At 37.4% G+C, this 27,421-nt stretch overlaps 1 protein-coding gene across 1 annotated transcript in view; it reads left to right on the forward strand.

The window, feature by feature from the left end:
* LOC136747246 (roundabout homolog 1) overlaps positions 1-27,421 on the forward strand; it is a 289,683-nt gene that overhangs the window by 31,329 nt on the left and 230,933 nt on the right. Inside the window, exon 2 of the mRNA XM_066700194.1 lies at positions 13,042-13,125. Coding sequence (XP_066556291.1) covers positions 13,042-13,125 — 84 coding nt within the window. The remainder of the gene's footprint in view (positions 1-13,041; positions 13,126-27,421) is intronic.

Below are 27,421 nucleotides of genomic sequence, written 5' to 3' on the forward strand. Positions count from 1 at the left end.
GTGCACGGGGTTATAGAATATATTTTTTGGGGGTAATGGGCTTGTACTGTGTTCACTTTCATCATGGTCAAGAACTATAATCACTTGGATGTTAGCAGATTGAAACCCCCCCAAAAATCTGTATTTTCTGAAAAGACAAATCCTGCTCTGTACATTTATGAAGTTGGTGTGATGTCACCAGTGGAACACAACTACATGTTTACATATAGGCCAGTTGAAGTGACCAATCATTTGTTTCTGAAGTTTTATGCAACCTTTTCTGTGAGGATATTGGGAGTCAGGCATGAGGTCATGTTTATAGGGGAAGAGGAAAAATATATAGTAAAAGTAATGGGTGGATTCTCTACAGATCTGAATTTCCAACATAGGAAATAACCTGACTGGTGGATTGAGAGTTATGACAGGTTCAGCAAATCACTGAAATGGAAGAGCTGCTCCGAGGTTACAGTGTTTCACATTAAAACTGAATACAAAAATGTGCTGCATCAGCTGCATTCATACATTATTAAACTTGCACACCTTTCACAAGTTAGCTAAATTGTCAATATTAATGTAAATCGTCTGCCAGAATACCAAAAATTACCACAAACTAACCACAAAGTTTGATATAAATTTTGATATAAAGTTGATATAAAATATGCATCATCAACATCATAGTAGTAGTAATATCACAGATATATATTACATTAATACTGGTTTTTGTTTTTTGCCTTTGTGATCATTTTCACTACCAGCAGATGTCTACATGGCTAATGTAGGTAACATACCCCAAGGGGAATGGTATTCCACAGTGTTAATATAAATCATTAACAAAATGTTTATTGCTTTGGGGGTTGCCATTTAGCACTTTCCTGAAAACATAAAATCAATCACAAAACTTGAAAGTAAAGGTTGGAGAAAAAAATGAGAATCCATCATATGTGTTTACTTTCAAAGTAACACTCACCCAGTCGTTTGTTAACAATCCTGCCACTGCTGACAGCTCACACATTTGTCAGGATCCTAATGACACAGTGTCATAGGAGGTTTATAGATTATAGCTCTGAAGTGCACTTCCATGCAACTTTTTATAGCACACATTTGTTCGGATTTGCAACGGATTCTTATGCCCAAAGGATGAGTGCATAAATGTGTGCTTTTGTTTCCCTATTTCATCCACATAATTGGGAATGTCACGCACACAGCTGGAGGTCTGCAGTATACCGTGAAGTTCATCTGGAAAGCAGTCGAGAGCTCAGTCTCCACAGAAAGGATTGTTTGGTTTCCTCATTAAAGTGGAATGGAATTCTGGATTGATTAAAAATTAAGCTGGGGACTTCAGCTGAGAAATATATTAGAACACACAGATAGATACAGTTAAATACATTTTTAAAAAGAGGCTCCTAGGAAGAAAGGAACATATATCCAGCATAATTCACTATCTGTTAATCATATATAATGGTACGTTTTGGATCCCCTGTTTACTATTGACTGAATGTGGACAGATAGGCTGGTATGTACCCATATATTTTTGAAGACTTAAAGCAAGTATATATTTTCCCCATTCATTTTGTTTGAAATGCCAATGGTTTCATACATCAGGTTCCCAACTATGTGTCCTGCAGAACAAATTGTGGATATAGAGCTTTTAAATTACTATAGTCATCCTCGTTTTTTAAGGAAAAAAGTATTTATCATTGGTTAGCTCACACGTTTCTTGATTGGTTATATTTTATGCATCACTATTCACTGTTATGCATAGGCATACACATATTTATATATTAACAGACTATGTTTACACAGAAATAAAAACAAAGAATCATATAAAAGACAGATGTGAGACAAACTGACACAACATTAAATATCAGATAAAGAAAGTTGATAAAAACTACTATTGTTATGCCAGTAACATCAAACAAAGTTAGGGAATGTAACTGTTGGCATATTAATGCATTATAATTTGACTACAGTCATTTTCTTCAAAAACTTGTCTGGGTTAACAGTAATCCCACAGAATGTTTTCTGGAACTGATTCACCACTTAATGAACCCCATCAGCCAGTGTTTGTTCTTAGCCTGTAGCATGCAGGGTTTTATTTTATTTTTTCCGGTTATTGAATGTATTACGTGAATTCTGTCAGAAAAACAAATGTGCTTCTACAATTGGCTTTTAATTAGCCAAACTAAATGGTAAATGTAAGTTTTGGCCTGGGGGGCCCCTGAGTGTTCAGTCTGACACATTTATATAGTGCTTGGCTACTGGTGTAAGATTTTAATATTCAATATATCCCCACCCCCTGGCATGCCATGGCACCCTCAAAGGAAAGTGGATATTATTAATCTTTCTCTGTGATTCATCTCATCAGGTTAAGCTCTTGTGCAAAATAAGAATACTACTAAATTGACTATAAGATGGTTTCTTCATTTTGAATTGGAACTTGTGTGATCAGACCTTATTTGGAACTAGAGTTCCAGAAACACCCCAGTGCACCTGATCTACACGATACCAAGTGACTTACCTGCTTACCAAAAGACCCGTCATCTGTGGGGGATGGGGGGAGGAGGGTAGGGGGGGGGGGGAATGCCCTTCAAAGTCTAGAGGTGTGACATCACCCTAACAGGATCATGTGTACAATGAGCCCTTCGAAAAAAATGTGAGAAAATAGCCAGGCACACAGATCACATAACAAAGACTGATCCTCATATTGGAAGTTGTCGGCATTCAGTGTAATGTAAGTAGATGGATTATGTACTGGTTGATATATAGGAAACAGAGGGTGTTGATTAGAGGAGTTGCTTAGTGGAGTTCCACAGGGATCAGTACTAGGGCCTTTGCTTTTTCTAATCAATTTTAATGATCTGGACTCTGGGATAGTTTGCAAACTTGCCACATTTGCACATTATACTAAATTATGTATCTCAACAGATACAATCTCGGCCGAACAGGTTCTTTAAAGGGACTTAGATAATATTCAGGTGTGGGTCGATACCTGGCAGATGAAATTCAATGTGGACGTGCAAGGTATTACATGCAGGTAACAAAAATGTCCTCTGTAATTACACTGTGGGAGGAATAGAACTAGATGAAGTATCGCATGAGAAAGACCTAGGAGTCTATGTGGACTCCTCAATTTCTCCATCCAAACAATGTGGGGAAGCAATAAAAAAGCCAAACAGAATGTTAGGGTATATTGTCAAAAGTGTAGAATTTAGAACAAGGGAAGTAATGTTAAGACTGTACAATGCACTAGTTAGAGCTCATCTGGAATACTGTGTACAGTTCTGGGCACCACACTTCAAGAAGGATATTGCTGTGAGGAGAGCAACCAGACTTATTCCAGGTCTGAAGGGGATGTCCTACTCGGAGAGACTGAGGGAACTGAACCTTTAACAGAGGAGACTACATGGGGACTTGATTCAAGTCTTCAAAATCATTAAAGGTATCGACCACATCAAATGGAAATGTGAAATGGAAAAAAATGAGATATGGGAATGATCCCAATTACTAGGAAAGGATAGATTAATCTGGAGTGTGCTCAGGGGAGTAGATATTTCAGATCACTCAATAGAATCCCTGACTGCACAGAAATCAATTTAGACCACCTTTAGGCATTCACACAGCAAGGCTTAACTCCATACTGTGTTTAAACCCACAGCAAATGAATTCAAACTAAGGAGACTTCAGCAAATACAATAAAAGGATTGTGCCACTCACTGGACTCAGGAAACTGTCTCACTGAAGCCTTTTTCACACTCGGCTCACTACTTCAATTGATTATCCATGTGGAATATACACCGTATGAAGACCCCACAAACAACTCATCTCGAGTCATGGTAGTGACTGCAGCCAGGTTAGGGCGAGATGCTAGACTAGAAAATTGAGTGTTGCCACAGCTGTTCGTGTGTGTCAGGAAAGATCTAGTTATTTCACACTCAAGATAGCAATTCGATATCTTTTGTGGATTAAGAGCAATATGAAGCCAAAGAGTGGATAAACAATACTACATGCTCACAACCACCCAATCAGCATCAAGAGTCATTGCTTCTATATGACAAACTGAGGAGACTCCGATCGCAGGCCACCCAGTGGGGAAGGCCCAGATCCACTTCTTCAGCTATTTTGGGGATTATTAGTGGGAAATTAGCTAATCGTTTTAGCAACCAGAAGACAAAAAACTTAGTCACCACTATCTTTTTTTTTTCACAGACCATTTTTTCTGATAACAAAGTCCCTCATTTAACCCGAACCTTAATTATGGTAATTAGCAACACACAATCTGTACAGCAGAGGTAAGCCATGGACGCTCTAATATGCATAATCCTCCTTTCTGACACAAATGAATCAAGTTTAATCAGGTTTCGGTCTCTGGCATTCTGCCGTTTCTGCAAGGAATAGAGCACAGTCTGCAGGGGAGGTGGCAAAGGAAGCTTATATGTGTATGATTAGCAGATATTTAAAAACAAGTCTTCCTGCTTTTCAGAAATTATCACATTGTTGATCCCATAGCATCTGTCATTGTGATGGGCATTTTGGAGATTCAGCTTTTGTGTGCTTACCCAGAAAAAAGCCAGTCAATTCCCAAGGCTGAGTTAACTCTCGCAGTGTCACTTGCGTATGATCACCCTTCCTGACCATCCCTTCCTTTTGTGCTCCTCTCTGAGCCTGGTGCTCTGCCCTCCATTCACTCTGGCAGCCATCTGTGTCTGTCTGAGCCTTCAATAAAGCATTGCAACACAGAGAAAAATTTCCTCAATCTAATTGATTTTTGGATTTAATTTGTCTTTAATTTCATATAGACCTTTGGTACACATGAGGTGATGTTGCTGAACTGGCAGGGCATTGGAAAGGGGCAAAAGACAGAGAACACTTGATAAATCTTACTGAATTGATTGACTAATCACATTAAGTTTAATTAGTGTGTAATTAGTGTGTCATGAGTTTACCGTTGGAAAGGAAAATTGCAAGAGAAGATGTTTGACTTTCAAATTCCTGCAAACTTTTGTGATCAGGAGCCCCCTCCCTCTTGTAATGTATCACATAGTAGATACTATGTATCACATAGTTAAATATGCTAAATAAACATTGCTGTGAAAAACTGCCTAGATTTGAAAGTCCACTACTGGTGTTTTGAAAGTAGTTTATTAATGGTGTTGAAATTGCTGTTCATAAATTTGTATTTATTTATTTTTTACTTTTTAAAATTAATATTTTAGTTATGCTGTGGTAAAAGTAGCTTTTGGAACACAGAAACATTGACATTACAGCTACCCAAGCTTTTGACAGAATGTCTAGTTTTGGGGAAACTTCTTTCATAATTTTATTTTCACTGGCACTGGCATGGCATTCAAACTAAGATGAGGTATGAAACATGGTGGTATATAAGAACATCTAAATTGTTAATATTGGATTCATAGATTCAAGTGCCCCAGGCAGGAACAGCTGTGCTTTTTTTCCCATGGCAATAGTGGTAGGTTAACTCAATACCCAATAGCTTAAAGAGAATCTTTCTTTAATTTAGATTAAGCTAGTTTGTGTTTGACATGACTGATATTTCAATATTCAATATTACCTTTTAGCCTCTGTTCCTGTTGTGTTCAAATGAAAGAAAATGTCTTATTTCATTTCACAATCCAGTCTTTGTTGCTCAACTCAGAGGTTCATAAGTAAAGAGTAATGAATGGACTACATGATCAGATGTTTTGCAACAACAGTGAGATTAATTTTCCTTTTGGTGTCGGTTTGTTTGCAACATTGCTTGCGACACATGGTTAGAAGAACACTGTGCCATTCCCCTTAGCAGCTGTTTTTTAGTACAATGAAAGACGTTTCCTTTAACCATTTGTTTTTGATTCACCAGGTCAGATCATCCCAGAGTTATTCTATGGACTAAGTCAGATGGGAATCTACAACTGCTAAATTAGTTAGACTTTGATTATCCTATTGTATATAATCTCACAGAGCCCCATCATAACTGTGTAAATTCTGGCAGTGCACTAATGTCCAAAATATCACAATACGTACCATTGGTTATGTCACCCTTGACAAAAGTGTGTGTGTGTATGTGTAACCCAGTAAAATGCAGCCACGCCAGAGGAACAGCAGTGTTGTTGGAAATGTAAATCAATGTTGCTTGAGTAAGACCCGCAGATGTGCCTCACTAAGTGGTGGCTCTCGTAGGCACCCAACACAAGTGCTGCATTAATAGGCCTCCACACCAATGGCAGCTTCTGCCCTCCAACTACCAGACTGGCACACAATCATAGCCAAGTTGTAAAGCTGCAGTCTATGCCATTTGTTTGAGGTTCTGCATAATTAAACACAAATTATTCATGGCATTGTTTGTTGTGGGCTACTCATCTGGCATGGCCCTCTGTGTGATTTCCTGCCAGTATTTTTTGCTCCTTCATAGAAATGACTTACCTTTGTGTGCTTTTTTTTCCTAATCAAGGAGCTTGATTAAATCCCCATTAGCAGTGTTTTATAAGAAAAGTCAGGATGAATAATCAAAATGGAAATGAGTCTGGGGGTCTGTAAATTAGACCAATGGTGAGTGTTTTGTTTTTGTTATGTTTTTTACATCCGAACGGGGCACTTTTAAAAAGTGGAATTCTTAATAAGAAAAAAATAATGTAAAGGCAACAATGGCAGAATGACATGTAAAGGGCAAACTTTTTTTTTTAAAGTAGTCTACAGAGACAAACAAAAACAGACAACAAGAACAACACAAAAACACAATTGAAGTATTGAATCTGTGGTATTTGAAATTGACTTTCCTGAAAGCTTTTGTGAAGCATCCTAGTTGAAAGAACTGCAAGTGCCATAGAGCTGAATGTCAGTGTTTTACCGCATCCTCGAGACACGTGCCTCAGCACAGCTGGCTTACAGCAGGCATGTTAAATGTAAAATCAACATGCATAAAAGAAGCATAGTTCCATACAATTACCCTTTTATCATGTCAGACTCCAAACATACATCATTTAAACCTCATTAATCAAACCTCCAATTGTACTGCAGACATCACATGAATGCAATTAACAATCGAAACCAAATAAACAAACACAAAACAACTCTATACTGTCGATGATTTACATTGCTGAAGACTGATTTGTTTGAATTGTGGCTGACTGAGCAAATTAGAGTGGAAGAGGAGCTTAAAATCTTACCTTGTGGTAATTAAATTTTTTATCCATTTAACTTTTATTTTTTATTTTATTGTCTTTTTTATGTGTGTGTTACTAATTAATCCTAGACATGGGAAATATGTTGTTTTGGATTTTTTTTTCTATCTTTAACTGACCAAACAAGAGAATACATTTTTAAACCTATTCATTTGTATTTTTCCATAAGGGATGCACAGTCCCTTAACTACTCTAGGGAGTAAAGTGAATAATAAATACAAGTATAAATTCACCCCAATGCTTTGTGTATATGCTTGGCAGAATGCAGTCCTAGCCAATTAGTAAGAGAAAGATAGCAACTGCAGAATTTGGGGGGAAGTTTTGGAAAAGTAAAGTAACATTTTTATCAAATTTTCAGGATGCTCAACTAATCAAAAATGCCCTTTGCTGTAACCACTAAAAATATTTTTTTAATCAGTTGGAATTTTTAACCTCCTTGCAGACAGTTCAGTGGTGTACTCCTCCAGTCACAGCTAATTGTGTCATCCCTGTGAGTCTTGCTGTCATCCCCTTCACTTGATTTACTTTTATCTGTTCCTTCTGTCTAAGTAATAAGAATTGCTTCTCACACAGTTGAATCTGGAAATAATATATGTTAGGCATCACAAATAAACATAGTAAAAGTAACCAATTTCCTTCTTTTCTATATTGTCTTTCTTTGTGTATGCTCTCTCTCTCTCTCTCTCTCTCTCTCTCTCTCTCTCTCTCTCTCTCTCTCTCTCTCCTTTCTACTTTTGCTCAGCTTACATTCTGTAATTAGCAGTCGAGAACAAAGAGAAATTGAATCCCTTTTGAAACCTGAAGCCTGACAGATAATCTTTTTCTGTAAATATAAAGATTTTTAAAATGTGGATTCAATAACATTTAAAAACATCTGGCAACCTTGATATTTTTGTTATTTCTTTTGCAATTTTTTGTTCTTTTTGAAATGCTGGTAAAATGTCACTTTGTCAAACAGTCAACTGTAAACTTTATCTTTCACTACTATTATAAATCTACATTATCTGACATAGAATAAAATTTGAGAATTCTATATAACTTCCAAGAAACCATCGAGTACAGGACTGATTAGTCAACACATAAACACACACACACACACACACACACACACACACACACACACACACTCATTATTACATATTATACATATATATTTAGGTCTATAAATGTAATTTTGTATCAATTTAAAATAATATTATGAATTAAAATGTGATTGTACACAGCATACAATAGAAATGTATTGAGTTTAAATCTTATATATATATATATATATATATATATATATATATATATATATATATATATATAGTATTATTATTGGAGAAAGACAAAGGATGCCTCTACATTGTCAGTTTCTCACATCAGGGGCAGGGTGGTCAGACAAACAGACTTACCAGACTTACCGATAGCAAAGCACTATGCTATAATAGAGTCCATCTGTATTGAATGTCCAGTGATTTAATCCCACAATATACATTAACTAGTTTGTTTTAAGAGACTTTGTGAGTGTGTACTAACAGAGAGCCAATGTTTGCCTTTCAAATTGCCACTCGAGGCAGACATTCTGCTGAATTACTTCCCTGCAACTGCTATTGATCAAATATCTCGATACAATGTGCTGGGGACCCTCCAGCAGCTCTAGGATTAGGGAGCGAGTCCCAGAAGCAGCAGCGCATGAGTTCTGCTTCTACAGCACATCCTTAGATCAATACAATTTTTGGCAGTGGCCATGAGTCTCATTGCTCTGACAGTGAGCCAGAAAGGTCCTGCTCTTGTGTTTTGACACTGGATGGAACTGAAAGAAAAAAAAATCTATTGTTAGCCCACAGTAACCACTTAGCAACACATGGCTTTCCATAATTAACTAATAGGCTCTGGAAAGGGTGGTGCTGTTGGGCCTCTATTTGCCCATGTGGCACAGGCAGCTGGGGACACCACCTGTTAACTAACATTGAAGCACCACTTAATTAGCCGAGTTTCTAAGGCAAGCCAAATTGTCATTTAGAGATATCTTAAAACACAATGTAAGATATCTTAAACTGAATTGAAGATATCTCAAACTAACTCCATTTGAGATATCTCAAATTCAATTAAAGATATCTCAAATTTAATTCAAGATATCTCAAATTGACTTCCTGTCTAATTGAGGTTATCTCAAATGTAATTCAAGATATCTCAAATTGACTTCCTGTCTAATTTGAGATATCTCGAATTAAATTTGAGATATCTCGAATTAAATTTGAGATATCTCGTTTAACACTCCATTTCAAGATATCTCAAATTGGAGCTTTAAAGGAGATATTTCGAATTTCATTTGAGATATCTCAAATTCAATTTAAGATATCTTGAATTGTATTTTGAGATATCTCTAAATGACAATTTGGCTTACCATAGAGTTGCTGCTACCTCCCTGGCTGCCGTGGACATGGAGATAGGGAGCAGATGCAGGACAGAACAGAGAGAGAGACCGGGAAGTGAACGATAGGGGGCAGCGGACAGTTCAGAGGGCGGAAGTGGACAAATGGGCAGGGCTCAGATTTTTGTGGCATTCTTTCCAGACATCTACTTCCCCTGTCAGACCCAGTAGCTGTGGAAGGAGGGCTGATTTCTTTGATGTGGGTTCCAGACAAATCTTTCACTCTTTAATAGGATAGAAAAAATGTTGCAGAGATTGCCTTGCATTGAATCAGTGTAAAGAAAGTTGTTTAGGGAAGACAGTGCATGGTTTTGTGTCTACAGAGCAGCATAAAACCTTAACATCTGCACTGTTGTTTTTCTTTTTAAAGTATCCATCTACAGCAACTGCAAAATAAAAGGCTAACTTAACGGTACTGAGTGAATATCAATAACAAAATCCTTTTCTCTCAACATTTCAGTTGTTTGTCATGTAGTCGCTGGAGGCTGGGTCCTGCAGCTGATGTCTTCAGTCTTGGTTGTGACTCTAACTGGCTCTCTCGGCTCTGAGTAAGCAGTCTGTGACAAGAGCAGGAGCTGTGCCTAGGTCATCTTCGATTCCCTGTCTTCTTTTTATGGTGTTAGGGTCCATGTCGACTGTGCTTGATTGATGTTTTAAAAGTGTACTCGACAGCCCTTTCAGCCATGCACATTAATGAAACACTGACTTTACTTTAAGGGACAGTTTGGTTTCTTCATTGACTGATATTGGTCAGAGAATAATGTGATAATGTGCATATTTATTTTTCTGCTAATTATTAAAGTTGTTTTATTTTTTTGGATTCAGACTTTGTGTGAGGGTCAGCTGTCATCAACAAAGCAATGCATATATATGAGCAGATTTATTTTGCTGTTAGTCCCAATTTATGTTAACTAGTACTACCATTAATAATTATTGAATATAGTTTACCGTTAATGTAACTATAAGTAGGCCTACATATTGTTAATAATCATAAACATAATAAATTGCTTCCAACCTGCTAACTGAGAATTCATTAAAGTAACAATGTTAGGCTAACTGTTATCTGTTCATAAATAAATAAAAATACCCCTTAAAATTAACCAAGTTTGTGATTCAAGTAATCTTGGTCTTGTCCAGTGTTATATTTTACATTCATCATTACGTTATAAAATAAAACATTCTTCTACAAGTTGCTTGAGGGTATTCAGTGACTTTAAATGGATTGCAATTATGCCTTTGATAAATACGCCTGTATATCCTATTTCTTATTTTCTACACTGGGAAAACACCCCTTAACCATCATGTGCTTATGTATGGGCACTCTGTGCTATAGAACTTCTGAACATGGGTATTTACTCAATGAAAGAGTTACTGAACCTTACTGAACCTTTTCAGCTACCTCTAAACTTTCCATACCTTCAAGTGTTCAGTATTTGGCTAAACAACAGTAAATCGTGGTAAAGACAGACTTCATTTATTTCACTTAAATGGCAGTTTCATTAAGATGCAATATTACCTGATATATACCCTGTACACTGCACAAGATATTCTGTTGCCTATTCAGAGTTTATGTCCGATGAGAGAGAAAGACAGACGGTCAGACAGACAAATTCCCCTGTGATAGGTTGTCAAACCTTTAAAAGTGTTTCTTGTCATTTTCTGTTTTCTGTGTCTGTGTCACTACTTTCCATTTTTATTTTGTTTAAATAATAAGAAAAATCAATTTCCATGGTGCCAGTGGTATTCTCTTACTTCTGACCACTTGGTTGTGCAAAGTGAAAACAAAAAGTCATAATAGGATTCCCCAAACAAATGCCTGTGTGACTGTGACAGCTTTGAAACAATTATAAGGCAGGGTGAATGATTCAGATCATTTGAATGACCATAGCTTTGTTTCGTATTTTTCTTTCTTTGATGGCCCCAAGTGTATTTTCTCTTGAATAATGTATAAGGTCTTATTGTGGTTTAAACAATAGGCTTCAGCAAATTGTTAAATTGTATTGTATTTTCTGTTAAATTAATGGTGTTTCACTCTTATTAAATCCAGGCCATTTATTTGAAGACAAAATAAACATTTAACAATTGCAAACACACAAGGGTAATGTGAATCTTAAATCAATCAACAGACAAGAGCATAGAATTTACTGAATACTGAACTTAAATTTCTTGTATAACCATCTGATGTGACCTGTAAAACTAGAATACATTTAAAATAATTTGTAAAATAATGGATACTGTGTAATGGATGTTTCTCAAAAACATATTTCTATGTGTGTTTACAGTTATCACCACCAGTTTATACTCACTTGTACACATTCATAGATGTAAAGGTTATATGTACTATTCTATTTGTGAAAATGGTAAAAATTAAGCCAACTGTAGAGAGCAATTTTAAAATGTTCCTCTGAATACATGATCTTATACATTTCCCTTTTTAAACATTAGGTTTTTGGACTTCACTCACAGTCCCTTTTCTCACTTCATACAGCCTGTATTTTATAACAGAAAGAAACAAGTAAAACCGAATGTGTTATGCAATAGATGTTTTAAGGTTGTTTTCACCTGCAGTGGCACAGTGGGATGTTTACACCATCTTGACAGATCATTCCTTCAGGGGCAACTAAAAAGATAGAAATACAATGCTATGAAAATGACACAAAGTATATCAGCAGTGCTCCAGATACCTGTTATGTCATTTTAGTGTCTCCCCCTTTCTCCCCCTGCAAGATCCACTTCTGGTGCCTTGTCAAATGACAGGCACCCGACTTCCTCTTTCACCCTCCCTCCCCACCCAACTATTCCCCCAGACACACACACTTACTGAAGGCGTGGCATAGCTTGCATAATCCCACCCCCTATATTTAAGAGGGCAGTCCTTTCTTTAACCCCCCAGCCCACCCCAAGCTACACCCCCCCCCACCTCCACCAATCCCCCTGCTGCCCTCCCTTCACCAAGGTAAGTCTGTCTCCTGGGCCTGTGTGATTGTCAGGAGATGAAGCAATGATGACGGGGGCGATTGCAGTCAATAGCTTTGATTAACAATAAAGTGGGGAATTAACAAAACCCAGCATTCAGGCTCCCTGTCTCATCCCTTCCCATATGCTGCCCTGTCCGCGAGCACTGCTGCTGCTGAGCTGCTGCTGGCTGTCACACAAGTACCCAGAGTGCCGAGGCATTGAGAGTGAACTGACACAGTACTTCAGAGACTGTGGAGAGAGGAAGACATTCGTTTATTTATTGATTTGTTAGTTTGTTTCATTGTTGATTCATTTTCTACACACCTGCTGGAGTTCATGAGAGTATGCCATCTAGTTCAGTGCAGAGAGGGCAGCGGGGACCGGGAGTTTGTTGGCTGGGGCCCCTTTACGTCTGGGCGTGCTGTATGGATGTACTGGTTTGTGGGCAAGCTCTGACAACTGTGACCTCGAGTGTAACCTCTTCAGCGCCTGTGGTGTTGTTTCCGACAGACAATGACGGGCCTGATGGGGGCAATGACAGCGGCACGCCAGCCCCCACCTCCGATAACGATGACAATTCCCTGGGCTACACAGGTACCTCGGACTCCGTCTCATCATTCGCCTCATGCCACCCCATGTCTGTGCTTGTGTGTCAGTCTAACTCCCTGCTCCTTGGTGTCATAGCAAAGTGTCCTGACTTCATCCCCCCTACCTGTGCCATGGCTGGTCTTAGAAACTAAACTGATGTGAAAGGTTGTTTTCCTGTGGAAGCTTCGGCGGTGTCAAGTGTTTTTCAAAAGTTGAAGAAGTGACATTATCTTGATTTTCTTCACTGTATCCTTGTTTCCCAAATCCTATCCATGCATGTACCAGGTTTTGGAGAGTATATCAAGTAATTACTAATTACTGAAGTTGTACCATTGTGTAGGCCAGGGGTACTGAGGAAAATCCCAAACCTAATTATATCTCAAGAAACTGTTTCTCATTTTGATTTGTTGTGAATTATAGGCAGAAAATGTAAGGATGTGGTTACTGGTTATGTTTTGAAAGTAAAATGTTGACAAAATGAACATTTAATTGATTTAACCATAAGACAGCTGAAGCTTATAGGTCAGTTAAATATCCATTGTTGGGAAAAGCAAATGCCTTCAGGATTTTAAATCAGTACAGTAGGAAGTCAAGGCAAGTATCACAGCTAAGACCAACATTTTTGACCACTCCATCGTATGGATTTTGTAGATACATTAATACTGCTACCTAATCCATTGCCCAGTGAATCCAACACCAGCTCCAAAGGTCAGAGGCAGGTACACATGTTTTATTTAGTTGATCGACATATTATAAACTTTAGTTTAGGGCTGTCTGCATTTTTTTTTGTCATTAATTACTGGAGTATGTCTATGATTTTATTATTGAGAAATTTGAATCCTTATGCTGTGGCAAATTAATCTAAAGGCAATTATTGTGTTTCACCTCTTAAAACGTCTGATTTGTCAGTGCATTACAGATGACAATCAGCAATAAGCTGAGGCTGTTCCATTAACACCAAATGTGCCAATGTACTGGGAAACAGTGTGTGTCATTATAGATCACAAGATTGCAGCAAAAGATTGGATGAGGCTCATTTAGTAACTTTTGCAAACATGCTTATTCAAAACCAATTGAAATGTCATTTAACAGCACAGATTAAACAGTCTGATAAGTTAAAGTTATTTATCCAGACACCTTTTTTTAAAGATGACTTGCATGTGTTTTCAGAAGTTTTGTTTGTACTTTTACACATTACATGTGCAGTCTTGGGGGATATTGCAGTTTTGTTTTCTACCATGCAAAAATCTCAGAAAACTCATTCAAAATCCTGAATCATCTTATGTGAAGCCATTAAACTCATTAAGCATAAGCATTTTCCTCCTGCTCTTTTTTTTACAATAATTATATAAATAGAATTTAATACATTTCCTGTTGGACTGGGAGATGTTAAGACTTCAGTTGTCAACAAAAGCTTATTTACTGCCTTAGGATTTCAATTATCTGGACACACTCCCCTTCAGGGACATCATTCAATTTTAAATTCTATTATGTTTAGTTTTAAACCCTGTGGTCTAGAGCCACAGACAATTCAGAGGGTTTGATTTTACACATGCTTGCCCTTTAATATTGCTTGAATTTATTTTAGGCATTGTGTGACAGTCTTTCAAGCTACAGTTTGTATTCTGGTTAAGCAGGTTACACATATTACTGTTATTTCTGTGTATTCTGTGTATATTTCTGTGTTAAACAAAAAACAAGCAAAAGATCAAAGAAGACTAGAGATTGTTTGGCTATGCTCTGTGATTGACAGTGTTTAGTAAGGTTGGGTTATTTATTTGAGTAACACATGGTACACCTAGATTCTTAGCTTGACTACATTAGGAAATCAAATAATGACACAAGACACACACAAAAAAAAAATGTGCATAAGAATTGATCTTTTCGAAGGCAGGGTTTTTGTATACTCTGTGTTTGTTGTTGTTTTTTTCTTACTATTATGACAAGGATCATGGATAGTCCAACAGCAAAGTTTTAACGGGTCCACACCCTAAAAAGTTAATCCGTGATTCCCAAATTACAATACTAAAGGATGGTAATAATGCCTTGCTGAAAAAGAATCGGCTGTAGTCCCAACCGTGAGACACACATCATCGCACTGCCAACCCGACACTGGACAGTCCACACAATACACTGCTGATCAAAGTGTGCCCTGCTACCACACACTCTCCCTGTTGGACTCAAACTGTGTATAGCTCACACAGGGGCTGGACAGGATTGAGAGCAGCTGCCTTGCCGCACAATATTTGATGACACACATGTGGAAGCATAGATCTCCTGGGTGATTACTTTTGCAGCTCTTCAATACAAGAGTCACTATGCACTTAGGACACTCATATGTGCATGAGCTGGTAACTGTCAGTTATGCTTGCACTAACATATGCAATGTCTACATGAATTGTATCATAATCAGTTACCAATGGAGTGCGGCCTATCAAAACACCATATAGTATGCAGAGCAGTGTATAAAATAGATAATTTATCACTGGAGACTGGGGACAGACAAGTGTTCAGTTTCACAAACTTGATTTATTGTAATAGCAATTATTTCAATGTGACAACCATGATTTCAACTCAATAGTATTTTTTTTTTATCTAACATCAGTTGTTTCAATGTAACAGGAAGAGTTTCAACAAGCAGAAAATATTAGCACTTAACATCAGTTTGACCAAAAAAAACACAATCAAACAAAAATACATTTGAGATTACAGATTGTATTTAAATATCCTTGCACTACCACACACAGCTTCTACATTTACTGTGTTACAGTCAGTTACAAATGGAGTGAGACCCATCAAAACACCTTATAGTATGCACAGCTGTGTATACATTTGTGTATATAAATGTTTCTTTTCCTTGATAATGTATCACTGGAGACTGGCACAGGGGGTCAGCCTAATCTTTAAATTCTTCCTCTCGCATCAGTTTTACTTGTCTTGGAAGACTAATTTGGAACTTACTCATCATCAAATGGTTTAAACACAATTACTGAGGACATTTTTAATGCAGTCATTTTATCCTGGCTGCACATGGAAATTAAGAAAATTGATCTCCTACAGTTACTGAGATGCTAATATGCTCTAATACTCACTGTTCTTTATTGATAAAAGAAACAAGGCCATACTTTGTTTCTTCTGACAGTTTATTCCCTTAACCAAGTGAAAGAAAGGTTTAGCGAGACAGATGACGGTAAAGAGGAAAAATAATTTTAGTTTGTATTTCCAAGGAAGAACTAACTACATTCTAACTGCATCACATGACATTTCAATTGTCCGAGAGCTATCACAGCGCTTATGACAGATGGCCAATGAAAAATACAATACAATACTGAAGCAAGTCGGAGCAAGTCAGACAATGTAGCTGGCTGAGTCTCAGAATGTGAAAGTAGTCATTATGTAATGCTGTGAGGCATCTTGGGACAGTATTTATTTATTTATTTTCTGGGGGGAATTCCATTTTGTAAGTAAGGTAATCGTACCATAGGAATGGAAAAATGTGGTAGAGTTAAGACCTCTATGGTCATGTATGACTAGTCCAAAACCACCTTTTTTTAGCTCAATTGGTTCTTCTTGTCTACTATAGTTGTATTCACCTTTAGGAGGAGAAGCAGGAGTGATTAAAGACTCAAATGAGACGTTCTACAAGTCTGTAAGAAAAATTTTGAAGAGTAAGTAATCCTTAAGAAAAAAAAAGCTGTGTGCTACTTATTTTATTGACTTTAAGATGAATGCGACTTCAAAGAACATCCCAAATACATGGTATATGGCAAAAGGCATGTCCAAAGACACAAATCAATTACACCTAACCAGACAAGTAAGGAGTTCATTATCAGATTTGTTTTACTGTACTTCAAATATCAGTTGGCTAGCTCCAATCAATAGTGATTATTTTTTAAACTGTCCTATACTGTGTTAATTTATCAAATTTATCAAAGGTGATTTTAGTAAATCTTGAAAATTTAATCCAAATCCATCAAGTGCTGTGAGTCTTAAATTCATGTATTCTGGCAGATGAATATGGCCAAGGTTCATTTAAAGAAACAGTGGAACTATGGATCATGATTGTTAATACATTCAATGTTAATGTAAATTATGTAGGTTCCCTTAAGTTTCATTTATACTTATATAATTTACTGTTGTTGTTATATATATATACAGCTCTGGAAAAAATTAAGAGACCACTTAACATTGATTCTGAACTTGGAGTGGTCACTTAAGTTTTTCCAGAGCTGTATACAGTGAGGGAAAAAAGTATTTGATCCCCTGCTGATTTTGTACGTTTGCACACTGACAAAGAAATGATCAGTCTATAATTTTAATGGTAGGTGTATTTTAACAGTGAGAGACAGAATAACAACAAAAAAATCCAGAAAAACGCATTTCAACAAAGTTATGAATTGATTTGCATGTTAATGAGGGAAATAAGTATTTGACCCCTTTGACTTAGTACTTGGTGGCAAAACCCTTGTTGGCAATCACAGAGGTCAGACGTTTCTTGTAGTTTGCCACCAGGTTTGCACACATCTCAGGATGGATTTTGTCCCACTCCTCTTTGCAGATCCTCTCCAAGTCATTAAGGTTTCGAGGCTGACGTTTGGCAACTCGAACCTTCAGCTCCCTCCACAGATTTTCTATGGGATTAAGGTCTGGAGACTGGCTAGGCCACTCCAGGACCTTAATGTGCTTCTTCTTGAGCCACTCCTTTGTTGCCTTGGCTGTGTGTTTTGGGTCATTGTCATGCTGGAATACCCATCCACGACCCATTTTCAATGCCCTGGATGAGGGAAGGAGGTTCTCACCCAAGATTTGAAGGTACATGGCCCCGTCCATCGTCCCTTTGATGCGGTGCAGTTGTCCTGTCCCCTTAGCAGAAAAACACCCCCAAAGCATAATGTTTCCACCTCCATGTATGACGGTGGGGATGGTGTTCTTGGGGTCATAGGCAGCATTCCTCCTCCTCCAAACATGGTGGGTTGAGTTGATGCCAAAGAGCTTGATTTTGGTCTCATCTGACCACAACACTTTCACCCAGTCCTCCTCTGAATCTTTCAGATGTTCATTGACAAACTTCAGACGGGCCTGTACATGTGCTTTCTTGAGCAGGGGGACCTTGCAGGTGCTGCAGGATTTCAGTCCTTCACGGTGTAGTGTGTTACCAATTGTTTTCTTGTTAATGATCTCAAGACAGCTGGGACCATAGTCATCAAGATCCTCTCGTGTAGTTCTGGGCTGATTCCTCACCGTTCTCATGATCATTGAAACTCCACGAGGTGAGATCTTGCATGGAGCCCCAGACTGAGGGAGACTGACAGTTATTTTGTGTTTCTTCCATTTGCGAATAATCGCACCAACTGTTGTCAACTTCTCACCAAGCTGCTTGGCGATGGTCTTGTAGCACATTCCAGCCTTGTGTAGGTCTACAATCTTGTCCCTGACATCCTTGGACAGCTCTTTGGTCTTGGCCATGGTGGAGAGTTTGGAATCTGATTGATTGATTGCTTCTGTGGACAGGTGTCTTTTATACAGGTACCGAGCTGAGATTAGGAGCACTCCCTTTAAGAGAGTGCTCCTAATCTCAGCTCGTTACCTGTATAAAAGACACCTGGGAGCCAGAAATCTTGCTGATTGATAGGGGATCAAATACTTATTTCCCTCATTAACATACAGACTGGGAGCTCCACGAACTGCAATTTCTTCAGGCGTGGTCCTGTGGGTAAAAAAAACGATCAAACAAACAAAAAACAATCAGTTATGGAACATATATTTCTCTTCCTCTAAGGGCTCTAGGAGTGAGTCCACCAGGGAATTTGCTCTTACGTGCACGCCTTGAGTACAATCCTAGCAATCAGGTTTGGACATAGTCTTCTATAATTCCATGTTTACATATATGTAGTGTGTGTCAGACCTATATGCGGCACCACGCCACGAGGCTTCACTCTCCAGCTTTCCTCTGGTATGAAGCTTACTGCTAAGCTCTCTCTGGTGACATGTGGTGCTGTCTTCTGCTACCTCCCTGTGCCCCTAGTGCAGCGGTCACGTATGGCAGTGCTCCCATGCTTTGCTGTGGTGAGTCAGTGAATATGTAATTTTTCTTTTCTACTTTCCAAAAACAGAAAATATTAATGCACTCTGGAGATTGTTTGAGCAAGTAAACATTCCCACATTTAAAGAGAATAAAAATGGTCAATCTGCATTGATTATTTTGATTGCAGTACATTCCAACATCGCTTGAATGATCCCACTCGCCTGTGCTGTGGATAACATGTTAAGTGTATTATTTTCTGAATTGAAGGCAAATGTTAACATTCTTATTTTAGTAAAATCTGCACAAAATAATTTCATTTGTCTTTTTTATATAACAGATCATTTAAAAATAAATACCTTTCCAACACAGCAGTTTGATTTGACTCCACCACCCACACCTTCCCGAGCACACATTCAAAAGACCAATACAAAGCTTTAAAAGTTTGTCAGCACAAAAGTCAATTATTAAATTTAACAAAATTGATTGACTGTAATAGCAGTTATATCAATGTGACAACCATAATTTAAGTGTCAAGTTGCAACACAAAGCAAGTATTAAATATAAAAAAACTCGCAAAACGAAATAAGTAAATCTCAAATATCATCCACATCCACACAGAAAAACATAATCCTTATCTGCTCTTTTTTGTTTATTTAAAAAAAAAATCTAGTTGTTTTTAAAATATCACATCAGTCTTTTCTACCACCATGGGTTGTTTGAGAAATTGAAACAGGTCAGCCCCCTGGACACCACACCCAGAAAACGCATCTCGTCAGCTTCATCTGAGGTGTGAACACACAAAAAACTTGACCACCACCCACCACTGCTTAATCGTGAATCTATATATTAGTCATTTGCACTTGTATTGTGTCCAATTATTGTGTGGAAACAATCCTGAATCCTTTAGATATACAACCAATCATGTTTTATTTTTGCTTGCTTATACTGATTCGAAAAGTTTTATCAAATATCTTCCCTCCCTGGTGCATTAACCATCAGTATCTATATGGCAAGCCAAATTATCATTTAGAGATATCTCTAAATGCATTTAAAGATATCTTCAAATATTTAAAGATATCTCTAAATCATTTAAATATATCTATAAATGATTTAGAGATATCTGCAAACAATTTAGAGATATCTAAATAAGGTGCTTTTTAAAGATATCTCTAAATGATTTGCAGATATCTCTAAATGATTTGAAGATATCTCTAAATCATTTAAGGATATCTGCAAATCATTTAGAGATATCTTCAAATAACATCCTGTTAATTTAGAGATATCTGCAGATCATTTCAAGATATCTTCAAATGACTTCCTGCATTTTGGCTGAGATTATCACTTCCTGTTTCCTTATTCAGTTACATAGAAATGAATGAACAAGTTAACAGGAAGTGATAATCTTGGGCTACATACAGGAAGTCATTTGAAGATATCTCTAAATGATTTGCAGATATCTCTAAATGATTTGCAGATATCTTTAAATGATTTAGAGATATCTGCAAATCATTTAGATATCTCTAAATGTACTTTTAAATGAGATATCTTTAAATGATTTGCAGATATCTCTAATTGATTTGCAGATATCTTTAAATTATTTAGGGATATCTTTAAATGGTAATTTGGCTTGCCATAGTATCTATAGTGTTTATATAGCCTAAGAAAATCAATCATTGGAATTGCTGTGTTGTACACATTCTACATATTACCATTATTGAACAACTCTTACATCATCTCTGTCCAGTGAATGTGCCTACTTCCACTGTATTTAGGGTTGACAATCGGTATTCTCAGTTGACATTTATGCTCTTAAAGGTGTATACAGTACTTTCACAAGAAAGGAGACAAATAATATCTGAATCTCTATAGGCTCATTAGTCTACTTCGCATCTTATACAAAGTATTTACAAAGGTATTAACACATCTGCTTCAAGACACGCTGGACTTTGTCAAACCAACAGAACTATCAGGATTTTGAAGTGGACATAACACGATGGAACACATGCAAGTTGTACAAGGGGTATTGGAAAAATGCAGAGAATATGAGCATCCTCTGTGTCTGGACTTTGTTGATTACAAGAAAGCATTTGATTCAATACAAATGCAGTCATCAGAGCGCTAAGAAATCAACACATTGAGGAAACTTATATAACTCGTTTGAACCTGAGTAAAACAAAAGTAATGTTTAACAGCTTTGTTAAATATACGAACATTGAAGTAGATCAACGGATACTTGAATAAGTCAACAGTTATGTCTACCTTGGTGTAAATCATATGACCTTATTTTGCCAAATATATACAGAAATGCATATACCTTCCTAACTGAGAAATTTAGGCTTGTGTTAAAGGACTTAAGGAGACAGCTTTGAAGTTCTGTGTTTTACGATAGGCCAGTGCTCACCAAAGTACAACAGATAACACATCCATGCTGGAGCCCCCCCAACTGACAAATGGGCTGCCATGCCCCGTCTCCACAGAGACTAGCACCACATTCCAATTGAAGATTTATTTTGTGAAACACACACATTAAAGGTACTTTATATATTCTATAGACCATGGAAACAATCCCAAATACAAACTACATGTTGCTAACAGAAGTTTTACCCAGCTTCTTCTTCAGTTTGATAACAAACAATAAAAGGTGACTTAAAACTAAGTTAATGACACTTGAGTAATTCTACTTAGAACCAAAACATGCTCAAGCCATGTTTGGTCTTAAAAGAAAGACCATTAGCTAAAACCATTGGACCATTTATATTTCACATACAATGCAACATTAACATTTGGTAAGAGAATTGATCCTCCACTGACATGGGCATCAGACCAGCCCCCCCTGGAATTCCAAGAAGACTCAAATTTAACATTACCGAAAAAGAACACTTGGCTTGTTTGGTATCAACTGTAAAGTCATGCTTTGAGGGACTTGAAAATGTAATTGATATAACTAAAACATGACAATATAGAGGAGTTAGAAACTCTAGGTAACATTTGAACCATTTTTCACATTTCCTGAAAGCCATCACACCCCCAATACACATTCAGTAGGAATCAATGGAGAGGAATGGCAAAGACTGCTTCGATTTGAATTTCAATTTTATTACCCCAAACCTGACCAATCAGAAGTTTGGAAAGAAAGAAATTAGAATCTCTTTGTCTCAAATGTATAAAAAACAAAAGTTAAAACTACCAATTCAGAGTGGCACAATTTGGAGTGGAGTGGAACAACCTGGGAGAAGAAACCAAGGAGATGAAGTCCAGAAAGACTGAACGGAACCAGAATCAGAACTTCGCCACCAAAAACTTGAAAGCTTTGCAACCGTCCTCAAGTCGAAGCAGTCTGCCAGCCCTCCCCACTATCGAACGTCTACATAACTGACTCTCAGTAAACCACACAGGTAGTATATTTTGTGTACTAGTCAAGAATTAGATAAACCACAATTACATAAAACCTAGTTGTGTATGGGATCTTAATTGCAGGAACATGTACCATAATCATAATACTTGTTTGTTATTTTACATGTTTTGTGCCTCGAGTCAAAACTCGAGTATTAGATAGATCTCCTCTCACTCTTACTTTTAATATTATCCACCCTGCTTGTCTCTATCCTATCTTTGCAAATACATGTTGTCTATTTTCATTTTTAATAAACCTATATCTGTATAAAATTGAAACAGCCTCAAGGTTAATTCATGAAGATCAACCTCACCGCTAATCTGAATTCGTATTAGTTAAAGTATTGTGGTAACTTGCGGATCAACCCAGTCTTGTTTTCAGAGGATTTGACCGCTGTGGGTTGTATGTGTGGGGGTCTCTAGATAATAGGACTTTATTCAGCAATTATTATTTCTTCTAATATTTGATACCAGATAAAAATTAAAACTCCAGTTTAAAGTCCTAGGCCAATTGAAATAACTTACTAATAAAACAATAACTGTAATGATAAATTAAAACAATTTGTCCATTGCAACATTTTGGCTGTATCTTATGAAATCAGCATCCTTTCATTTCATTAAACTATTTACATTGGACAATAATCAGTGCAGACAGAGATATTATGTAGGAAATCAAAAGAAGACTAAACATGGGACTGAGTGCATTTGGAAGAAACAGCATGCTGTTGAAAGGAAATCTACCCATTTGCCTGAAGAGAAAAGCATTTGATCAATGTATACTTCCAGTGCTCACTAATGGCTGTGAAACCTGATCATTAATGTAAATGATACAGAAACTAAATGATACAGAAAATACATTAATGCACCTAAGAACAATCCAAAATATGTGACATTAAAACACTGAAAATGTTAAAATGGCAATGTGTTGGACACACTGCAAGAAAAACAGATCAAAGATGGACAAAGGAAGCTATTGAATGTGTCCCAAGAGAAGAAAAATGACATAGGAGAAGACCACATAGAAGATGGGAAAGAGAAACTGTAGATTGAAGCAATTGGAAACATCTTGGAGAGCCTTCATCCAGTAGTGGATCAGCCCTGGCTCCAGTATTCCATTACGGGGGGGGGGGGGGGCAATGAAACTCATAATGGGACCATAACATTTCTGCTACAAATCTTAAATAAATGAATATTGAACAAAGGAGGAAATATATAATATCTTATAGGCTATACATTAATAGTTTGTGTGAACGGCGTGTCTTATTGTATAAGAGATGTTATCTCTCGCTGTTTTGGCAAAAGGGACAGCAAAGCACAGTGGTTCACTCTGCACAAACTATATATATATATATATATATATATATAATGGTATTTACAGTGTAGTACAACAAAAATAGTGCCTGACACAAGCAGCTAAAGGAGAGCTGAAATACTTGTCTAATATAACAAGGCTGGATACACTGTACGAAAAATAATAGTGCACACTGCTGAGTTTGGGGAAAATATATAAACACTCACCTAAAGGATTATTAGGAACACCATACTAATACTGTGTTTGACCCCCTTTCGTCCTTAATTCTATGTGGCATTGATTCAACAAGGTGCTGAAAGCATTCTTTAGTAATGTTGGCCCATATTGATAGGATAGCATCTTGCAGTTGATGGAGATTTGTGGGATGCACATCCAGGGCACGAAGCTCCCATTCCACCACATCCCAAAGATGCTCTATTGGGTTGAGATCTGGTGACTGTGGGGGCCAGTTTAGTACAGTGAACTCATTGTCATGTTCAAGAAACCAGTTTGAAATGATGTGACCTTTGTGACATGGTGCATTATCCTGCTGGAAGTAGCCATCAGAGGATGGGTACATGGTGGTCATAAAGGGATGGACATGGTCAGAAACAATGCTCAGGTAGGCCGTGGCATTTAAACGATGCCCAATTGGCACTAAGGGGCCTAAAGTGTGCCAAGAAAACATCCCCCACACCATTACACCACCACCACCAGCCTGCACGGTGGTAACAAGGCATGATGGATCCATGTTCTCATTCTGTTTACGCCAAATTCTGACTCTGAATGTCTCAACAGAAATCGAGACTCATCAGACCAGGCAACATTTTTCCAGTCTTCAACTGTCCAATTTTGGTGAGCTTGTGCAAATTGTAGCCTCTTTTTCCTATTTGTAGTGGAGATGAGTGGTACCCGGTGGGGTCTTCTGCTGTTGTAGCCCATCCGCCTCAAGGTTGTACGTGTTGTGGCTTCACAAATGCTTTGCTGCATACCTCGGTTGTAACGAGTGGTTATTTCAGTCAAAGTTGCTCTTCTATCAGCTTGAATCAGTCGGCCCATTCTCCTCTGACCTCTAGCATCAACAAGGCATTTTCGCCCCCACAGGATTGCCGCATACTGGATGTTTTTCCCTTTTCACACCACTCTTTGTAAACCCTAGAAATGGGTGTGCGTGAAAATCCCAGTAACTGAGCAGATTGTGAAATACTCAGACCGGCCCGTCTGGCACCAACAACCATGCCATGCTCAAAATTGCTTAAATCACCTTTCTTTCCCATTCAGACATTCAGTTTGGAGTTCAGGAGATTGTCTTGACCAGGACCACACCCCTAAATGCATTGAAGCAACTGCCATGTGATTGGTTGGTTAGATAATTGCATTAATGAGAAATTGAACAGGTGTTCCTAATAATCCTTTAGGTGAGTGTAGATATTATAACATATGAATTGATAATGAGATAAAAAGTTATTTAGTGTTTAATTCCCACATTGAGTTTGAAACACTCAGCGTCTTTAGGCACACATTTTATTTGCTCATTGTAGTATTGAATAGAAACTACAGAGTCGTGATATATTATCAGATGCATATAACCACAGTAATATAGGGTCGATTTCGTAAAGAATTGTTATGCAATAATTCAAAATAATTAGTTTCCTCTAGCACGGTGTCCCAAAATCATGTTCGATCAGTACATGAAAGCACTTGGCATCCAATAAGAGCATTTATTCTGCATTTATAAATAATCTACTGTTGGTGGAAAAAATATGGTTGCTAAATTTAGAAGGGTTACTATGTGTAAGGAGTGGAAAGAGCAATTTTGTCCGTGGTGTCTCATTTGTGATTCAGGTTAGTCAGCAGTAAAGATGGACTTTGCAAAGGAAGGTATATTAAGGTGGTTTTCAGTGGCCATGAGCTCTTGTATCTAATCTAATTACAATTACAGTTTTTTTTGTGTGTGTGTGTGTGTGTGTGTGTGTGTGTATTTCGTTGCAGTTCACATTCATGTTGCACAGATTTCCACGGTTCTGCACAGAGCTGCACAATTCCACAAATCCCATTGGTGAAGCAGAACTGCAGTAGTCTGTGCTACATGAACATGAAAACAGATCTCAATCACTGTATTTTGTTAACAAATTCACTGTTCACTGTTTCATCGTGACACCTTTCATCATGACACTGTTCATTGTTCACTGTTTCATCGTGACACCTTTCATCGTGACACCTTCTTCTACAGTCTACAGCAGGAAAACCTCTGAAAGAAATTATAAAAATTAATATCTCAAAAGGTAGCAGAATGTTCTGTTGGGTGTGCCAGAGAATGAAACACATACCAAAAACATGGTCAAAGCATGCACATTTAAAGAAATGTGACATCCAACCATTCATACTCCCATGAACACCCACAGACACATCCAGACATTGTTGAAATGTTATACTTAACATATCTGACATCCAAGAACACAAGATAATATTTGTTTATATACTTCTCGTACACATGATTGGTGTCTTTGTTCCAATCAAAACCCTAAGGGTGGTGGTAAAAACATGCCACTAGCACAAATATAATAGATAATGACATTCAATGTATGACCCTTGTGTAACACTAGTGGTAAATGTTCTTATTAATTTGATTGATTATTATCAGTCATTGAGGTTTCTGCTGAGTTTAGAGGGGGGGAGTGAAACATGGTCCATTGAATACAATACACTGCTACTGTGTAGACTATACATACAGCTGTTAGTTTGGGAAGATTTACTTCAGAAAGTACATTAAGATAGTCTGCTAATAATGGACAGGAGTTAATGGCAGCTGAAGCAAATTCATTTAGCTTTTCACTGGCAAGCATCCAAATTAGTTCAAAATCAAAGCTTCTTATCTCGCTTGGTGTTCTTAGAAATGCAATCATTTGAAATGTATGCATGTGGCTCTAGAGTAGGAGATATTAAAGATCTCATCTTGTCTGCTTAGATTTATAGTGTGCCTCATTTCTTTCCCCCCCTTCGCATTACATCTCTTGTTCCACAGCCACATCTATGATGAGATCTGCAGTCTGTGAGACTTAATATCTGTGTGCGCCTCAGGAAAAGGTGACACAGTGACAATCACAACTAAATTTGCATACTGACCGTGTGTGTTCCTGGGAAATAAACAAAGCCTTCAAAAAGTGTGAAATGAATATATTCGTCCCATTTGGAACCCCCATTGACACTTCCTGCCTTGCAAGAATGAGTTTTGATGAGTTAGACCTTACCTGCAATAAATTGAAAATAAAGTGTCATCTGTAAATCAACTCAGAAATTATCAACTCAGTTATTATCTGCTGATATTGACAATTATCATAATGAAAATAACACAAACTCAGCAGTGTTAGTTAAGTATATATATATATATATATATATATATATATATATATATATACACTCACCTAAAGGATTATTAGGAACACCATACTAATACTGTGTTTGACCCCCTTTCGCCTTCAGAACTGCCTTAATTCTACGTGGCATTGATTCAACAAGGTGCTGAAAGCATTCTTTAGAAATGTTGGCCCATATTGATAGGATAGCATCTTGCAGTTGATGGAGATTTGTGG

This window comes from Amia ocellicauda, chromosome 3, assembly GCF_036373705.1.
Source record: "Amia ocellicauda isolate fAmiCal2 chromosome 3, fAmiCal2.hap1, whole genome shotgun sequence".
NCBI classification, from domain to species: Eukaryota; Metazoa; Chordata; class Actinopteri; order Amiiformes; family Amiidae; genus Amia; species Amia ocellicauda.